The sequence below is a fragment of the Acipenser ruthenus genome, chromosome 6 (genome assembly GCF_902713425.1).
Source record: "Acipenser ruthenus chromosome 6, fAciRut3.2 maternal haplotype, whole genome shotgun sequence".
Taxonomy (NCBI): Eukaryota; Metazoa; Chordata; class Actinopteri; order Acipenseriformes; family Acipenseridae; genus Acipenser; species Acipenser ruthenus.
Window position 1 is genome coordinate 43,744,877 of NC_081194.1, and position 19,146 is coordinate 43,764,022.

General features: G+C 38.9%; 1 protein-coding gene across 2 annotated transcripts in view; it reads left to right on the top strand.

The window, feature by feature from the left end:
- The window catches only part of LOC117410609 (deubiquitinase DESI2), a 72,735-nt gene that overhangs the window by 29,851 nt on the left and 23,738 nt on the right, over positions 1 to 19,146 (top strand). For both annotated transcript variants that reach the window (XM_059025415.1, XM_034017278.3), the window contains 2 exons: positions 10,016 to 10,088; positions 15,428 to 15,521. In XM_059025415.1, the coding sequence (XP_058881398.1) occupies positions 10,016 to 10,088; positions 15,428 to 15,521 (167 nt within the window). The remainder of the gene's footprint in view (positions 1 to 10,015; positions 10,089 to 15,427; positions 15,522 to 19,146) is intronic.

Sequence of the window (19,146 nt, forward strand, 5' to 3'; positions counted from 1 at the left end):
TAAACTGCTTACCATTAAAAAATGTAAATTGAAACAAAATACTAGTCATTTTCTACTTCTGGGGGAAAATAACACTATGTAACACAATTTTTGTTCCTGGGTAGTAAGTGTTATTTCCTAATAGCTTATGCCTCAAAAGTATAGAAAATGGCTATTATTCCCCACAACCTTTGCTTTTGTGACCAGGACAGTGATATTTTGAAATGTACCTATTTCCAATGAGAAAACGGGCGAATTTGTGTCTTTTCGTTCACATAAAGTCAGAAAAAAACAACATATGAATCCAAATTAACATGTATTTATACTAAAGTAATACAAAAATGACTACAAAAGATTTAGAAGTGAGTAGTTTTTCGAGATTTACGATTATACTGTAGATCACTTTCACGAATCAGCCCCCAAATGTAGTCTCCCATCATGTTCTCGTTATACTGTCCTTGGTAGAGGCGTTCAAAGTCCAGTATATCCTGGTGGAAGCGCTCGCCTTGCTCCTCCGAGTAAGCATCAAGGATATGGACTTTGAGGGACATCTTACAGCCCATTGCGCCGTAGTTCTTCACCAGAGTCTCAACCAGCTCCACATAGTTTTCGGCCTTGTGATTGCCCAGGAAGCCCCGAACCACTGCGACAAAGCTGTTCCAAGCCGCTTTCTCCTTACTAGTGAGCTTCTTGGGGAATTCATTGCACTCCAGGATCATCTTCATCTGTGGTCCGACGAAGACACCGGCTTTGACCTTTGCCTCAAACAGCTTAGGGAAGAAGTCTTGAAGGTACTTGAAGACTGCCGACTCCTTATCTAGAGCTCTGACAAATTGTTTCATAAGGCCCAATTTGATGTGCAGTGGTGGCATCAGCACCTTCCGGGGGTCCACCAGTGGCTCCCACTTGACGTTGTTCCTCCCCATAGAGAACTCGGTCCGCTGTGGCCAGTCCCGCCTGTGGTAGTGTGCCTTGGTGTCCCTGCTGTCCCAAAGGCAAAGATAGCAGGGAAACTTGGTAAAACCGCCTTGGAGACCCATCAGGAATGCCACCATTTTGAAGTCTCCTATGACCTTGATGCCAAAAATGCAGATATGTATCCACTTAGGCAGCTGGAACTAAACTGAACTGGTGGGCTTAAGACCCCTGTATTTATACTACTATTTATATTACTGGAAAGTTCTAGAAGTTACTCCAAGTTTACTCAGCACTGAATCTATCTGGAATGTTCTGGAAAATAGGTAAATTTCAAAATATCACTGTCCTGGTCACAAAAGAAAAGTTTGTGGGGAATGATTGCCATTTTCTATACTTTTGAGGCATAAGCAATTAGGAAATAACACTTACTACCCAGGAACCAAAAAAAATAAATTTGTTACACTGTGTTATAATGCTGAGAGTCCTTGGCATTGGCAGTGAAGGGTGGCTTTAATAAGATTTAAAGTAATTGAAAGCCAGGTTGTAGGAGCCTTATATCAGAGCCAGTGTTATAATACAGAGCTGGTGAGAATTATTTTAACCCGGTGATGCCCACCACTTCAGCTGTGTGAAATTGCTTTGTAACACTTTTGTAGTGTTTTGATACTGCCTCAAATCTAATAGCTGTTGATATGGTAAATTAGTATAAATACGGTATGCTGTCTGTGGGATTAAATGTGGTCAGTACTATCCCCCCCCCTTACAGGGATATATTGTATATCCCCAGAGAAGGGGACAACGAGAGTGCGCCTATTCTACTAATTAAGTTAACATTGGCTACAAAATTTAAATATATTCTTACTATTCATTTTTAGAAGCATTTTTACGCGAAATATTTTTCCAAGATATTTTGCAGAAAAAAATTATAAAAACTGTAAGTGCTCCAGAGCATGTGGCAGACTGAACTCAATCTGCTTTTTCTTGTGCCGAGGCAGAGTTAGTAGCCTATTGTATACTGCATGTTGCTATGTGACATATGCAGAGGAATGTAGTGTTAAGAACCGATATCGGGGTCCCTAAAACAGTCTGTGTGTTATCCACAGGAGGGCACTGGCATATCTGGATTAGTACCAGCATATTAAGCAATTGTACAGCGGTTTTGTAGTGTGGACTAAAGACCGGGGGGGTACTTTAAGATGACACTAGCTCATTCCAGATTTCAGCTTCTGGCAGAGGTGGTTTAATGTATTCTCCATGAACATGACGTAGTTGAAAAAAAGAGAGGTGTTGCAGTGCGTGTAGTTGTCTCCAGTTGGTAATGGATGCCATGGAGATGTCCTTATCTCACTATTTCCATAGAAAAATAAAATGTAACAAAGAGCAAATCTGTACTGATATCGGACAGAGATCCTTTTATACCGTCTACATTTGCATAAGATTATTCATTTTAATGTGTTCTTACTCCTCATTTTATTACTGCTTCTGCACTTAGTTACTTGTGCAGTCTGTTTCATAGACATTTTTCCATTGCTCATTTCTCAGGCTAATTAAATATTTATTTAAATGTGGGGAAACAGAGTTAGCAAAAGATCTGCTGAGCATGTCGTCAGGCTAACTGATAACCACCAAGTATTATTCAAAACATCACCAAAAAGCTGTTCCAATGCAAATAATTGGGGGCTCACTTGACAAGCGCAATGTAAGTTAATGCTGGTTTCTTCTTGTCACAGTACAGTGAAAACGCAGTAGTGGGTTGATTTCAGTTTTATCTTAATCAGGGCTTGACACTAACGGTTGCCCAGTTGCCCGGGGCAACCAAAATTCAGCCTCGGGCTTTTTCAATTCAATTTGGAAAAAACAAAGGAAAGCGGCAATCAACAAGAGTATCCCCTCGACATCATCAGTCTCTGCTGTGTCACAGGCTGCCAGTAAAGGGGATGCGGCGATTTCGTATGAGGAGAAACGGCAACGCAAATTCCAGGTTAAGCCCTGCATAAAGGCAGGAGAGACCCTGCTGTTGAGGCTGCTGCTGAGGGAGAGCCAGCCATAGGCAGCCTGGCCGATGTACAAGCCAGCTGCTGAAGAGACAGATTTAAAACAATGATATACTGTGTTAGTGTGATACTTGTTTTGTTTTACTGGTAAATGGCTTGGCCATCTAATTGTAGTTAGTGACAGAGGAAAAGTTTTAGTTAGCGCTCCAAAGTGGAGTTGGGTTTTGTTTTGTTTTTTTTATTGTAAATAATATAAGAGCATGTAAGTGCTTAAACCGCAAGTTCTGTGTCTGTGTCAGTGTGTGTAAGGGTGAAAAGTGAGCCTCAGTCATAACGTTATGTTACAATGGACGGATGGACTGGAGAAGAGGGCTATAGTGGGAAATTATTGACCTGAGGGAAGACTGTTGATACCGACAGGGCTATAATGCCTGAAGCTGCAGGTTAAGTGACTATTGTAAATGACTCTGCAGCAGCAGTTGTTGATGCATACTTCAGCTAGTCTCTGTAAGTCGCTTTGGATAAAAGTGTCTGCAAAATGATTAAACCTCATGTTATAAAGGCACAAACACAGGGGCCACACCCCCTACCCCTGCTGCTATGCTGTCTCTTTTAATATGAATATTTAAACCGAGAGAGAATATTTGCCCCTCAGGGCAATACCTCCCTCAGTGCTATTGTCAATGTAGGTGAAGGAGGCAGATAGACACCAGGGTTCTTTTGAGAAATTGCTGGTTTTATTTTTGCAGCACCAAAAAGAAACAAAATACTTTTCACACAGAATCTTTTCAAACAAAACCCTTGCTATGAAAGGCTCTAAACACAGAACTTACCTACCTACCTAATGAGGAGGGCTAGTCCCTTTACCTCCAAACAAAAAAGGTGAACACTTTGTTCAAACAAAAGACAAAAGAAAACAAGGTAACAGTGGACCGAAAACACAGAAAAACACTCAGACCTTTTTTAATGGTTTTTAGTTTTACAGTCACCTCTCCAAACACTCAGTTTATTATTATTATTATTAGGCTTCCAAGCTGGCTTGGGAATCCTATTGTAAAGATTTTATTTTTTTATTGTTGTTTTTCCTCCCAAAACTTAAACTGCTCCTGTTCGCACACGGTGTAACCAATCAACATGAAACTTGACAGGTGTCATCCCGTGTAGATTACAGTTCAGATGCAAAGAAAATTGCAAATCCAAGATGTCAGCCTGACAAATTTTTTGGAAAAACCTTTCAAAATCTTCTTGAACCAGTGAACTAATTTGATCTGAAACTTTGCATACGTCATCCGCAACCAAACCCGCTTCAAGTTAGTGAAGCAGAAGTTGCTGCGATAAATTTTACTATTAAAATGGCTGCCACCAAATTCGCCAAAACACGCCCAAACATCAAACTGCTTCTGTTTGCAAACCGTTTAACCAGCTAACTCTTGATTTGGTAGGCGTTGTCCTGGGGACAATGGAATTCAAATATGGCAAAATGGTGTTCTTTTGTAACTATGTTTCGTTCTTAAATTTAACACCGCTTCAGTTTATTTGATTCACTCCAAAGTTGACAAGCATCAGCCCTGTGTCAATACAATTGACTTTTTTCAAAAATGGTGTTTGTGCGTAAACCAATATGACCGCCTGACACATTTCTTATGAAACCTTTCAAAATCTTCGGTCAAATGTAAAACTAGCTTATAACTCCTTACAAAGTGCAGATAGGTTTATGGTTACTATGGAACACAGATAGGAACCCATATATGCTGTATCCAAAAATCACTTTGCCTGTGACCTTTGACCTCCTAAGGTCAAATGTAAAATTAGCTTACAACTCCTTACAATGCACATAAGGGTTATGGTTACTATACAACACATTTAGGAACCCATATATGCTGTATTAAATAAATTCTTAATCGTGACCTTTGACCTCTCCTTACGGTTAAATGTAAAATTAGCTTATAACTCCTAACAGTGTGTAGATGGGGTCATGGTTACTATGGTGTATTAAAGTTTTATAAAGCATTATGAAATAATGAACTACTGCACTAATTTTGAATTGAAACTGCTCCATAAAACTGATCTGGTGCTGCTTGCCAAAATGTCCAGCTGGTACTGAGCTTGGAAGCCGTAAAACTGCCTGGCAGTTTTATTATTATTATTATTATTATTATTATTATTATTATTATTATTATTAGGGGGCCAAGCCCATGGCTGGGAAGCCTATTGTTTAAGATTATTATTTTTCTTTCCGCCAACAAAACCTTAAGTTGCATAAAATGAAAACCGTTGCATGAAAACTCAGAGTTGTAGACACCAATGGGAACTAATGTTCACAGCTGAATGAACGCGATTGGTCACATGGTTTGGCAGCCATATTGGATTTTACAACAATTTTTACAAACATCTTCTTGTCAGAAACCACTTATCGCAGAGTTCTGAAACTTGGTATACATGGTTAGGGATTGTCCAAGATGCACTGTGCTCAAAATGAAGCCGAAATGAAGTTGCTACAGTAAAAAACATGGCTGCCGTGGGCCAATCAAGTTTCAGCATTGCTCTAGTTGCATAAAATGGAGCCCGTTGAACAAAAACTCTTAACTTTACAGAGTAATGGAGGCCTATGGGAATTAATGTATGCTTGTGAACAAGTGGGTTGCAGTGCTCAGGTGTACAGGTGATGCAGGTGCTTTAGCAATGACAAACACAAAGTTCAAGGTTCAAAACAGTTTTTATTTATTTTTTGCTCTGTTTAGACCGTTAAATAATAAATGCTGGCTCTACACACCATGTTTATTAACAGCTTTAAACCACGGGGTTCAGTCCCGAAATAAGAATTACAAACAACACACACGGGCCCTTCTCCTGACAGTGAGTGCTCTGCGTGCAGGTGCTGGTGCGAGGTATTTGGTGCAAGTGTAGTCCAGGCTTGATGCTGGCCTGTACCAACAGCTTCCCGACTCGAGTTAGCCATCTAGTAGTAACAAACAATGCTCCTATTTAAAAAAAAAAAACCCTTGATATTGACCTTGACCTTTGACCTCTCAAGATGACATGTAAAACTAGCTTATAACTGTAGAGTGTAGATAGGGTCATGGTTACTATGGAACAGATAGGAACCCATATATGCTGTACTTTAAAAAATGGCCTTGATTGTGACCTTTGACCTCTCCTTAAGGTCAAATGTAAAACTAGCTTATAACTCCTTACAGAGTGCAAATAGGGTCATGGTTACTATGGAACACATATAGGAAACCATATGGGCTCTATCCAAAAATTACCTTAACATTTACCTTAGACCTATGAAGTTTTTTTAAAAGTAAAGTTGCTCCGTCAAAAACATGGAGGCCATGAGCAAGTTAAATTTCAGCTTTGTACTATTAATCTATGGTAGAATACAGTACAATCTTCAAAGTTCAAAGACTAGTAGAGGCCAATGGGATGCTATGCCACATGTGAAATACGGTCATAGGTCTGGCACTTGGCCCCCGGTCATTGCTGCTTGCAGCTATATATTTATTTATTTATTTATTTTATTTATTTTTCTGACTGCAAATGGTTACAAAGGCGGCAAAATAAAATTGTAAAAAGTTTTTTGGGGGTTAGGCGAATTGGTACCTGTAACTAAAATGCTGCCTCTTTCTTTTAAAAGCATATGTCAATATTTATGTATACGCTGTGACATCTGTCTGTTAGGGGAGAAAAATGCATGTCGCATGTTTTAATAAACTGAAGTGCGAGAAGGACGGTAATAAATAAACTAATAATAATAATAATAACAATTTAATTTAATACAAATGCTTATAAGCGCAGAACGGTGCTGTATTAACACCAGCAGAATACAGTAACCCCAGTTTTATGCAAAAGTTGTGACGGTGACCAGACGTGAGCGAGTGATGTTTAAAAATGTAGTGCAATTTTAAACTTTTACTGAAAAATAAACAGTAAAATGTAACCATAAAAGCTGTTTGTGTTGCATGCTGTCGATCAGGACTTCACTAACACTGAGCATTGGAGCTGCAGCATGCCATTTCCCATGTTACATCTGTACACAATTAGAGGCGCCGTCACCAATTCCAGACACAACACTTGCAAAATATATAAAATATAAACATACTGAGTTCATTGCGGTCATCAGCTGCATGTATTAACCATTCAGCAGAATGTGGCAACAAACGAGTACAGACATTGTTACTATAGAAAGTTGTCGTATTTTAAGTTCTTGAATATGATAACCAACTTGCTCCTGAAGTGGCACCCAGCAATTGGATTTGGCAACAATTTTATTTATTTTTTTGGCCTATGAGCCATTGGCTCCTAAGGCAAAAAAAAAAAAAAAACAGGAAACAAAAGCAAAATGGGCCGTGAAGCTTATTTGACAAATAAGACTACCGATAACCAGCCCTAGTTAGTAGCTTGTGTCGCTTGCGGTGTGCATTAGTTTATTTAAATCAATAGTGTTGTGTGTGTGTGTGTGTGTGTGTGTGGTTGTTTTTTTTTTTAAATCTCCCTACTAGTCAGCTATGCATTTTCATGGTGACCCCTTAATTTCCCGTTTTGTTTTTTTTTGTTTTGTTTTTTTTTTGTTTTTTTTTCATGAAATCGTGAATTGGGTAGATCCCTAATTATTGTATTAAAGTATAGTACAGTATAGTGTCATTGTCGGAACAGGATACTATACTGTACACAACAAAGAATGATTCTGATGGCTTTGTAGCCGTTGTTTAATAACAGGCCTTTGGGTTGCCATAGTTAAAACTGGAGGATTTGTTTAGAGAGATGGGTTACAAGCTACACTGAAACCCAGGAGTCCATCAGAGGTATTGCTGTAACTACTTTAGTGGAATGAGACCCAAGCCCAGCAACAGTGATCCCTGTAATTTTCTTAAGTGCTGCTTTTGGAAATGGTTAAATCTGGACTGTAGAAATTACACAGACCACATCATTTGATACTGTAGCCTTACTAACCAATTGCTATGAGGCAAAAATAATTCACCAGTTGTCTGATCTCCTTTTTTATTTTAGTTGTTCCATATTGAAATACATCTAAATTCAAGCTCAAGAGGACCAAAGTCTCAGGTGTTTCATCCTCTTTGGTTGATAAATAAATCACATGTGATGGAATAAAAAAAGAACAGCTGTCACCTTTGACCTAATTTTGGGGGGGGTATTTGGACAAATAACATTGGTATCATTTTAAAGCTTGTTTCAAATGCTTTTCAAGTAATATAATTACAGTAAGGGATATACAGTGTCACAGATTCAAGCAACCCCCCTGGTCCACTTGAGGTGGAAGAGCCCATTTAGGAAGCAACAACATATTGTTACTGCAGAAAAAAGGACCTGGGAGCAGTTAATCTTCAAGAGGGGTGAACCCTTAAAACAGGCTGAAGAGGCATCTCAGTCACCATGGCAATGCAATCTTTGACCCTGCCATTGTGGGGTAGAGGTGAAACACAAGCATTGCACTTTTTGTTTGTTTGTTTGTTTGTTTTAAATTTCCATCCATTTTTATAATACATTTACTCCTTATTTCTTCTGAGTGTCTCTCTTGTATTTGTATTCTTCTTTTTTATAAAACCATGTGTGGCAGAGAAGGAGCACTACATGGTGTTGTTGTTGTTGTTGTTTTTTTTTTTTTTTTTTTTTTTTTTCTTGTATGCATATATTGTAACTAGTGTTGTGTGTAATGATTGTAAATTAGTTAATGGAGAACCTCACACTCCTGGGAGAGCAGTGGAGTCCTAATCAGCAGGTAGGTGTGTGCCAGCGGGGCATCGGGTATAAAAGGTCCCCATTATACACATCAGGGCTGTTGCAAGGCCATAACAAGCGACAGGATCACAACTGTGCGCGCTACCAAACCATCTGGCTGAAATCCTCTTGTCAGTGTGAGAGTGAACTTGGATCGGAGCTTGAAAAAGAACCCGAAACCGCCGACACTGTGTGTGTACTATGCTGTTTTGTATACTATAGGAATTTGTTCTGGGATTGTAGATCCCACACCAGTCTAGTGAAGTGTTTGAGTGGGATCTCCCGTGTAGGGGAGCAGTGCACTCCATCTTCAAGCCACCTTTTTATGTGTGTTTTTGTATTGTGTTTAACTGTTCAGTGAAGGTGAATACCCAGCCTGAACAGTAGTGTTTTGTATCCAGATTTGTTTTGTTTGATCCTTTTATTTTGGCCCCTGTGCCTTTTTGTTTAATAAATGTGCATTTTACGCTTAACTGCAGCTTTCTGTCTCCTGGGTTTGCTTTCCTGCTGCTGACCAGCCTTGACCGCAACGCTACCCTGCTACAACATGTTTCTGGATTTTTATATAAAAGTGCAATAGCAATAGTCGTTGCATAGGGGTTTGTGGTGGCTGTTCCAGGACTACCTAGATTTTGCATGCATATGGAATGGTGGAGCAAGGTTCTTTTTTAATGTCCTGCAGGTAAACAAATGTGCTGTATATGCTCTGGGCTGAATCAAATCATTGTGGAGTAAAACAAATTAATACATTTTTACATGAAAAATTACATGAATGAAACATTTTAAAATACTGTATTTTACATTCCAGCCATTTTGGTTCCCATGCAGATCATATTTCATAAATTCTTTATTTTCTGGGAATTTGTGTCAATTGTCACTTTTTTTTTTTTTTTTTTTTCTTTGATTCTTCAGGTGCTGAAGTTAAATACCTTTTTCGGCACCGACATTATCCAGTAATGAAAGTATCTTTTTATTCCTGCTCACGACCATCGTTTTCAGACTGCAGAATCACAGCTTTTTGCAAAATAGCACCCAGTTTATAAATGAAATATTAAGTTGTTACTAAGTACACGCCAATGACGTATCAAAAGATGTTGACATTTTTTTTAATAGAATGTCTAAATATGATAAGTGTAAGCTGTATGTAGTGTCCCTCCAATTGACGTTCTGTTGCTTTTACTTGGTTCCCACATCACAAGCTTTATATATTTATAGACAGGATTTGAAAATAGTTACAAGCATTGAAATAAAACTTCTACACAAAACAAATATCGATACAATTACAAGATTATTGAAACCAGGTGAAACAGAATTTACATTATCTGATAGGCCAGCTTTGAAAGGTTTGATAAGCAATATTTTTCTTGTTTGTTTTTCTATTTTAGTATTGGATAAATGAATTCACCACCTCACTTGGAATTGGCGTTTTTCACTCAGGAATAGAAGTATATGGCAGAGGTAAGATTGCTATAATTGCTTGTCAAACATCATTTTAGTTGTGTGTTTGATCCACAAGCTGGGGACCACCATTTTGTTTTGAGATGCTATGTGGAGGATGCTAACAGGGATCCAACAAAACAGGAAATGAATCTGCATTGGGGGAGGGGGGTTGGGTAGCAGAGCAGGTTTGACACTCCTGATCTGTTGGGTTTGTTGTAGGGTCCTTCTGGGCAGAGCTCTGAAATATTTATAATGTGCATTTTGTGTTTTGTTTGGCTCTTTCCGGGTATAGCTTGACAGTCACTGATAGTGCTCTTTATATCCGGAGTTTGGATGCAGCTCCCTAGATTACCTGTACAGGGTTTTCAGTGGCTTACCTAGTAAAAGGCCCTGTAGCACATTGTGATGGTGACCTTACACTGCAGCTGGGGACCTATAGGGACCACTCACTACATTGGCCTTTGCACTCCTGCAGACAAAAGCGACCCCTTTTGCCATATGCCAAACAAAGCCTGATGGAAAACATTTAAACTTGACACTTACCCCAACTGTAAAACTACATTTTGTGGTTTTAATACAGTAGCAGGAGTAGGCAATTGATTGCCTTTTATATGTAAGGACAGGAAACAGGGAGTGCTGAATATGTCTACCCCTATTAACAGCACTGTATATTATTGAAATTGTGTGTGATATAAAAGGTTAGTCTTTTCTAATAAACAGGATCTCAAATTCTTAAGGCCAAGTAATTGTTGCCAGCCTCTTAACCTAATGTAATTGCTGTGAACCTTTAATGGACCACAAGCTGGGTATAAAGTAACCTGTAAATGTGTATTCCAATTCCCAACTCTTGCTGTGGATATATGGAGCAAACTGCCCGTCTTCACATAATTATACACTTGCATTTTACATACAGTACAGGATGTGTAGGTGCAGCATGAATATCATGTTCTGATTTGTGAATTGGGATGACGAGAGCTAAAAATAGTTAACTGTTGACTGATCTGGGATAATTGGCTCATTACAAAGGAACATTAAATACAGAGGATTTCTCCTGAGGCTTTTTTTCTGAAGAAGCTAACCTGGATTAAAGAATACCTATTTACAGTGGAGAATAGAATGAAATATTTTGTCTGTAGAATATTGCATTTTCCCTTTTATAAATCCACTTTATAAATTAATTTACCTGTCTATAAATCTAACCATTTAGATGGCCTCTTGAGCGGTCAATTAAAATACATTTTGGTCGAACATTAGTGATACAGAACCATCTTCTGCAGATTTACTAGAAACACATTTTTTTTTTTTTCCTTTGGTGTATCCCATGTTATCTGTAATACAGCATTTTTTTTCTCTAAACCCAATTATTTTTTTTTTTTTTTTTTATTCTACATCATGGGTAAATAGACGAGAATTCCTTTTTTTTATTATTTTTTTATTTTTTTACTTTTACTCATTTGCCAGAGATTTTTCCAAAATTCCCAGTGTATCCAGTTCATGCTCCCTCCTGCAACAATGTTGGTATCTGAATTGAAGTCCGTGGCATATTGCGGGAAAACCAGCAGTCTTTAGAAGACATGCTGTCCTGTTAACAAAATATAAGAAATGGATACTAAGGTACAGGTCTGTTATTTTTTTGTAAATAAGTTTTGTTGTTGTTGCTGAAGATGAACCATCAGTTATTTGGATTTACTTGTTCAATGGATTACACTATGTAACACAATTTTTGTTCCTGGGTAGTAAATGTTATTTCCTAATTGCTTATGCCTCAAAAGTATAGAAAATGGCTATTATTCCCCACAAACTTTGCTTTTGTGACCAGGACAGTGATATTTTGAAATTTACCTATTTCCAATGAGAAAACGGGTGAATTTGTGTCTTTTCGTTCACATAAAGTCAGAAAAAAACAACATATGAATCCAAATTAACATGTATTTATACTAAAGTAATACAAAAATGACTACAAAAGATTTAGAAGTGAGTAGTTTTTCGAGATTTACGATTATACTGTAGATCACTTTCACGAATCAGCCCCCAAATGTAGTCTCCCATCATGTTCTCGTTATACTGTCCTTGGTAGAGGCGTTCAAAGTCCAGTATATCCTGGTGGAAGCGCTCGCCTTGCTCCTCCGAGTACGCTCCCATGTTCTCCTTGAATTTATCAAGATGAGCATCAAGGATATGGACTTTGAGGGACATCCTACAGCCCATTGTGCCGTAGTTCTTCACCAGAGTCTCAACCAGCTCCACATAGTTTTCGGCCTTGTGATTGCCCAGGAAGCCCCGAACCACTGCGACAAAGCTGTTCCAAGCTGCTTTCTCCTTACTAGTGAGCTTCTTGGGGAATTCATTGCACTCCAGGATCTTCTTTATCTGTGGTCCGACGAAGACACCGGCTTTGACCTTTGCCTCAGACAGCTTAGGGGAGAAGTCTTGAAGGTACTTGAAGGCTGCCGACTCCTTATCTAGAGCTCTGACAAATTGTTTCATAAGGCCCAATTTGATGTGCAGTGGTGGCATCAGCACCTTCCGGGGGTCCACCAGTGGCTCCCACTTGACGTTGTTCCTCCCCACAGAGAACTCGGTCCGCTGTGGCCAGTCCCGCCTGTGGTAGTGCACCTTGGTGTCCCTGCTGTCCCAAAGGCAAAGATAGCAGGGAAACTTGGTAAAACCGCCTTGGAGACCCATCAGGAATGCCACCATTTTGAAGTCTTCTATGACCTTGATGCCATCTCAGAAAAATGCAGATATGTATCCACTTAGGCAGCTGGAACTAAACTGAACTGGTGTGCTTAAGGCCCCTGTATTTATACTACTATTTATATTACTGGAAAGTTCTAGAAAGTTCTAGAAGTTACTCCAAGTTTACTCAGCACTGAATCTATCTGGAATGTTCTGGAAAACAGGTAAATTTCTAAATATCACTGTCCTGGTCACAAAAGCAAAGTTTGTGGGGAATAATAGCCATTTTCTATACTTTTGAGGCATAAGCAATTAGGAAATAACACTTACTACCCAGGAACCAAAAAAAATAAAAAATTTGTTACACCGTGTTATTTTTGTGCTTTTAACACCACTTGGCACCAGAAGGTGAAAATAAGGTAAGACATTTATATAGGAATTATGCATAATCTACTGTCATTTAATTGATGTAATAGTTTAATAATTCCCGAGCTCCCGAGTGGCACATCCAGTAAAACGCACTTGCGTAGAGTGCCGGATGCGCCCTATAGTCTGGACGTCACGAGTTCGAGTCCAAGCTATTCCTTTGCCGACCGAGGACGGGAGCTCCCAGGGGGTGGCGCTCAATTGGCCGAGCGTCGCCCGAGGGGAGGGAGGGCTAGGTTGGCCAAGGGGTCCTCGGCTCACTACGCACCAGTGACCCCTGTAGTCTGGCCGGGCGCCTGCGGGCTTGCCTATAAGCTGCCCGAGAGCTGCGTTGTCCTCCGACGCTGTAGCTCTTGGGTGGCTGGATGGTGAGTCTGCAGTGTGAAAAAAAGCGGTCGGCTGACTGCACACGCTTCGGAGGACAGTGTGTGTTCGTCTTCGCCCTCCCGAGTCAGCGCAGGGGTGGTAGCGTTGAGCTGAGCATAATAAAATATTTGGCCATTCCAAATTGGGAGAAAATAATAAAAATAATTGGCAACGACTAAATGTAAAAAAAAAAAATAACAAAATAATAATTTAGAAGCCCTTCAGTATGTTACATATTCAGTATATTATCAGTAGCTGTAAATATATTGCTCCAGTTAGTTTTGATTTAAAAAAATATATAATAATAATAATAATAATAATAATAATAATAATAATTATATATATTTTTTTACCATTGATACAGGTTTCCCAAAGCACCCTATTATTATTTTTATTATTATTATTATTATTATTATTATCATTATTATTATTATTATTATCATTATCATCGGGTGCTTTGGGTAACCTGTATCAATGGTAAAAAAAAAAAAAATTTCATCCCCGCTTTTAATTTAAAACAAGCATAATACTGTAGGCCCATCATGAAAAGACAACTTTGGTAGTGACAATTTGTGGAACCAGAGAATAGCAACCGCCCTCCTTACAGTTACTACTCCAGAGCACACACTGTAACTAAGGCAGCTTGACATTCTGTTTGTTTCAACCTAGAGGGGTTATTGTAGAGTGTGCTGCCTTTTTAATAAAATGCTTTCTCATTGCCGGGAAAACCTTGAGTAAACTCCCTTGGAAAATATCAAATCACGTGAGCACTGACTTGCCTTCCCTTCTACTCCATTGTTACACTGTATATTGAATGACGGGACAGCCTATTTGGTTAAATCAGTTAATTGTCACTGTAATCTCTCAAGATTACTGTGTAATGTGTGGGCATAAGAAGCCAAGTACTGAATAGTTAGACAATTATCTAGATTAGTGTAATAGAGCAGTGCTCAGGGTCACACAATGAGTCAGTGGCTGAGGTGGGATTTGAACCGGGGACCTCCTGGTTACAAGCCCTTTTCTTTAACCACTGGACCACACAGCCCCTGTGGCAAAGTGGTTAGCAGTGTGCAGGTGTGATGCGGTGATCAATAAGACAGACGATGATAATCCAGGTGCAAGGGTATTTTATTTATAATCCAAAGTCTGATGATAAACGGTAAATAATGAATGGTGGTTACAAGGCTGTGTACTACTCAGTTTAACCCTGGGGTTCAGTCCTGAAACAATAAACACAGTCTTAAATATACCCACAATATACAAACAGTCACCAGTCCAAAGCGAGTGCTGTAGTGCTCATGGTGCAAATATGATTTATCGTGAAACAAAGTGCAGTGTTGTCCAGGTTTTGTGCAGGCCTGTAGCGACAGCTCTGGATCGTGTTAGCCATCTAAATAACAAACAAGTACAATTAGACACGAGAAAAACAACAAAACACTCACGATTCACAATACGGTACTCCTTCCGGTTAACGTTAACCATAACAAAAGGAACTGATCACTTCACTACGTCCCCTTTTATACAGTCAATCATGACCCCTTGGTTAACAATTGCAACCACTCCTCCAATCCACGGCTAACACGTTTCCCTTCCGGGTCGATGATTTAATGTACCGTAGCTCCACCCCCTTTCTAGATGGCCAACTTCCCCCTAACCCTGGTAATGAATTGTCTGGCCATCCAGTCCTGGGCACTCTGTTTCCTTTTACACAGCACCCTCACAGGTCGGGAGGGAGGTTTATCATTAAGAATCGTTCTGTCTCTATCCCAGCCCCTTGATGGTTTTCAGTCATTGAGTGGTTTTTACTGCAATTATTCCTATATTTGTATTGAAATGAATGATGTAATGAAAACTGTCCAAAGTTTGTATTTGTATTCTCTCTCCAGAATTTGCCTATGGTGGCCACCCCTATCCTTTTTCAGGGATTTTTGAAATCACGCCTGGAGATGCAACAGAGCTAGGAGACACATTCAAATTCAAGTGAGTATTACAAGTATGAGCTACTATAGTGACTTTAACATGTTGTGGTTTGGTTTGTCATCTGCCATATTATTTTTTATTATACTGTAATACCTAACTTTTTGTACTTGCAGGCAATTTTCTAGTACACATACATCAATCCACACTTACTGATATATTTGTGGTGAAACAAGCTGCATTCCAGAGTTTGATGATGCTTCTCTGTATTCTACAACAAACTTTTACATTCCAAGGCTTAAATTAAAAAAAAAAAGTCTTGCTTTAAAAAGAACATGCACGTATATACAGTAACTGGCCATGAATAAATGTTGGAACGTAATTGTAAAATAACTGGCATTCCTTTGCAGTACAGTTCTTCTCAATTCGCAAAAAGATTGGAAGAAAAAGTGCTTATCCATAACCACTGATATGATAAGAATTAGAGAGCACAGTCCCACTATACCATTACCATTCAGATCTGTGTTGTCCTCCGGCACTATAGGTCTGGTGGCTTCGCTGTGGATCCACAGTGTGAAAAATTACAGCTTGGCAGAAACATGTTTCGGAGGACGTGTGTTTCAGCCTCCGTTTCCTGAATCGCTGGGGGGTTGCAGTGGTGAACCGAGATTAATAATAACACAACTGGCGATTCCAAATTGGGGAGAAAACAACCGGTGGGGGGGGGAAGGTTTATTTCGGGGTCCCTGAGTGACTCGCCCGGTAAAGGCATGCCGTGGTGTGCAGGGTGAATCATACTGTTGTGCTCCCGTGGGTTAGGGAAGCAAAATCATCAGGGGCTGTGAACTCTAATGGCCAAGGGTCTGGTGAGCTCAAGCGGACACCTGTAGGGCTGCCCCCTTTGTCCTCCAGAAGTTGGTTGCTCTCAGGCTTGTGTGTGTAAATAGGCAGTTGGCTTGGTCTTAGACAGAGGATGCCTACTGACTTTCAGTTCTCTCGAGCTGCTGTTGGGAATTGCGTTGGTGCGGCAGTGTAATCGGACATTTTTGAATATCGGTGGCATAAATAAAAGAAAAGGTTTAAGTAACAGCTTATTCATTTAAAGTCACTGTTGTCCAATTTTAATGTACATCTTTTTGCATAGAGTGGAATTTCATAGCACTTCCAATCAGGAAGTGTTGCTGTAATACATTGCACTACTATGCTGTATGTAAATAAAAGCATTGTGGTAAAAATTATATTTCCATTTGTTTGACAGAAGTCACATGAAAACCACAAGCCCAATATATTAATTTGAAGTATGAGAAGAAGAATTGATTTCCCTGATGGCTGAAACTTGTCAATGAAATTGCCCTCTTGAGCACAGTTGTCTTGGCAGTCTTGTAAATTCAATCATGCCACATGAATAGATTCAGCAAATGCTCCACAAGGGGACTGTAGCCCTTTTCCTGCAGTGTTAAGACAGAATGAGTTCAAACAGGCGTGTTGTGAGGGGGAATTGCAACATAGGCTTGAGGCCTTACTGTATGATTAATACTAATTAAACACTTTTATTGTTTTTGAAGTAAGAAGTAGTTTTGAGCATGTCAAGTCAAGGCAAGGCATTGATAAACTAGCCTTTCTTAGGGCAGCTGTCACTGGCATGGCAGTTGTCAACTTCAATGCTTGCCAATATTGCTTGTCACCTCTTTTGAAAAGCTGCTAAAAGCTGGTCAAGGCTCCTCTATAGTGGGAGACTCCACATTGTAGCTCATTATAGCTCACAATTATGGTTTTTGGATTAGTCTGAAATTAGCTATCTTTAGCCCAGTCAAGCAAATGCAAGTTTATAAACTGTTTTTATTTGATTGCCAGAACCAATTTCATTGTCTGGAACAATTGCCCTAAATAAATGTGTTTTATTAAGGCTTTCAAAATCAGAAGCAGAATGTTGTGCTCAGTTTGGTGTTAATAGTTTGCCATTCTACAACGTCAAAAGATGTACTGAAATATTGAATTCAAAGAACATTTAAGCAGTTAGCTATTGAATACTTTACTATTATTTATTAGCCACTTATATTGTGCTATTCACACTACCTAAATAGCTGTGCAATCAATGCGTGTTGAAACCACATGATTTAATTCACAATAACATTTTCAAAATGAGTTGATTGTGCATAATATATAGTAGGCTATGTGAATAGGATATGTGATGCAAGCTTCCACAATAGTTTATAGGTGGAAGTTTAAGAAATTGTGTCAAATATTAAAGCATTAACGTACAGTATTGAATCTGGGATAATAATGGTATTATGAATGTAAGAATGTCAGTCTCCAGTCTTCATTATATATTTCACACAGGTATTTGCATAGGTGCATTTATAAAACTGTTAAGAAAAGTTTCTACATTTAAACTGGTCTGAAATTTCAACTTTGGATACAGCCCTGGCACCAATATTGTGCACTGATCAAATCAGGTTGCAGAGTTTGAAATATATGCTGTGCCTCAGTAAGAACTCCATCATGATGAAAAAAGCAAACCTCAACTAAAGCAGTGGAAGCTTTGAGAGTGCAGTGTCTCTTCAGTTTCATTGCTAAACCTCCAAAAGGGAAATGATGCAGTACATTCTGGCATGTGGCTTGTCTAGCACTAATATGAGATTTACCCTTCCAGATTTGCCAAGATGTGTTTTGCACATTGACAGAGCATCCAGGTTTTCATCTTCAATAATGAATAACTGACTAATGTAACAAATGAAGAATCAGACTTGTATGCAAAATTTAATACCATAACAAACGACCTACAAGACAAGAAGGATATCCACACCAGTGACTCATTTCTTCATTTTCACTTCAACAATGTTCTGCAACTGTGTGAACACAGAATGTAAAATATTTCAACACCAGCATAGCTACAGAAATCTACAGTAAGTCTTAAACCAACTATACACCACCAACTAAAGTAATTCTTAAGAGTTTTGTTTTGGTTTTTGCCTAAATGATGGAAGGCCACAAGTTAAATTATCTCCAGGAGATTACATAGATATGCTTTACAATGATACGTTCCTTCCTGACCAATTCTCTCCTCTTATCTCATCGTAAGTGTTTTGTGATGCTTGGGAGGATAGGAACGTCTGCTCTACAAAACCGTACAAGAGCTGGTCTAAAAACATTTCAAAGTGTACTGAACTGCCATTGTTCCTGTGTATGAAAAGAATGGAAGGCAGACAATGAGAAAACCTTGCCCCAGTGTGACCTAGGAAATATCATTTAATAAAAAATCATTTTAAACTATTTGATTTCTATCAGTTAACCGTTTAACCGTCGTTACACCGTCACGCTGGATACCCTTTAGATAAATACCCTTTCCACATATATTTAGTGTTTGTCATGCGTTGCCATTTGTTTACCAAACCTAAAAAGAGGCAGCTTAGAGCACAAATCCTCTTTATTGCATCACGATTGTATCGCATTGCTGATAGTATCTCCGTCATAGTTAATCTCGATCCACTACAGGGGACACGTGTTTCACGTAAAGTAAAACACCATTTTAAAAAAATAAATAAATACACGTTACCATCCCATAAACTTAGCGTAGCAATCAACAATTCATTTTTCAACATTCTTATGAATTAATGCTATGAATCAATTTGAAAAGCAAGTACGTAAAAGATTATTTTTTCGTTGCTTGAAATGACCACAGATAAAC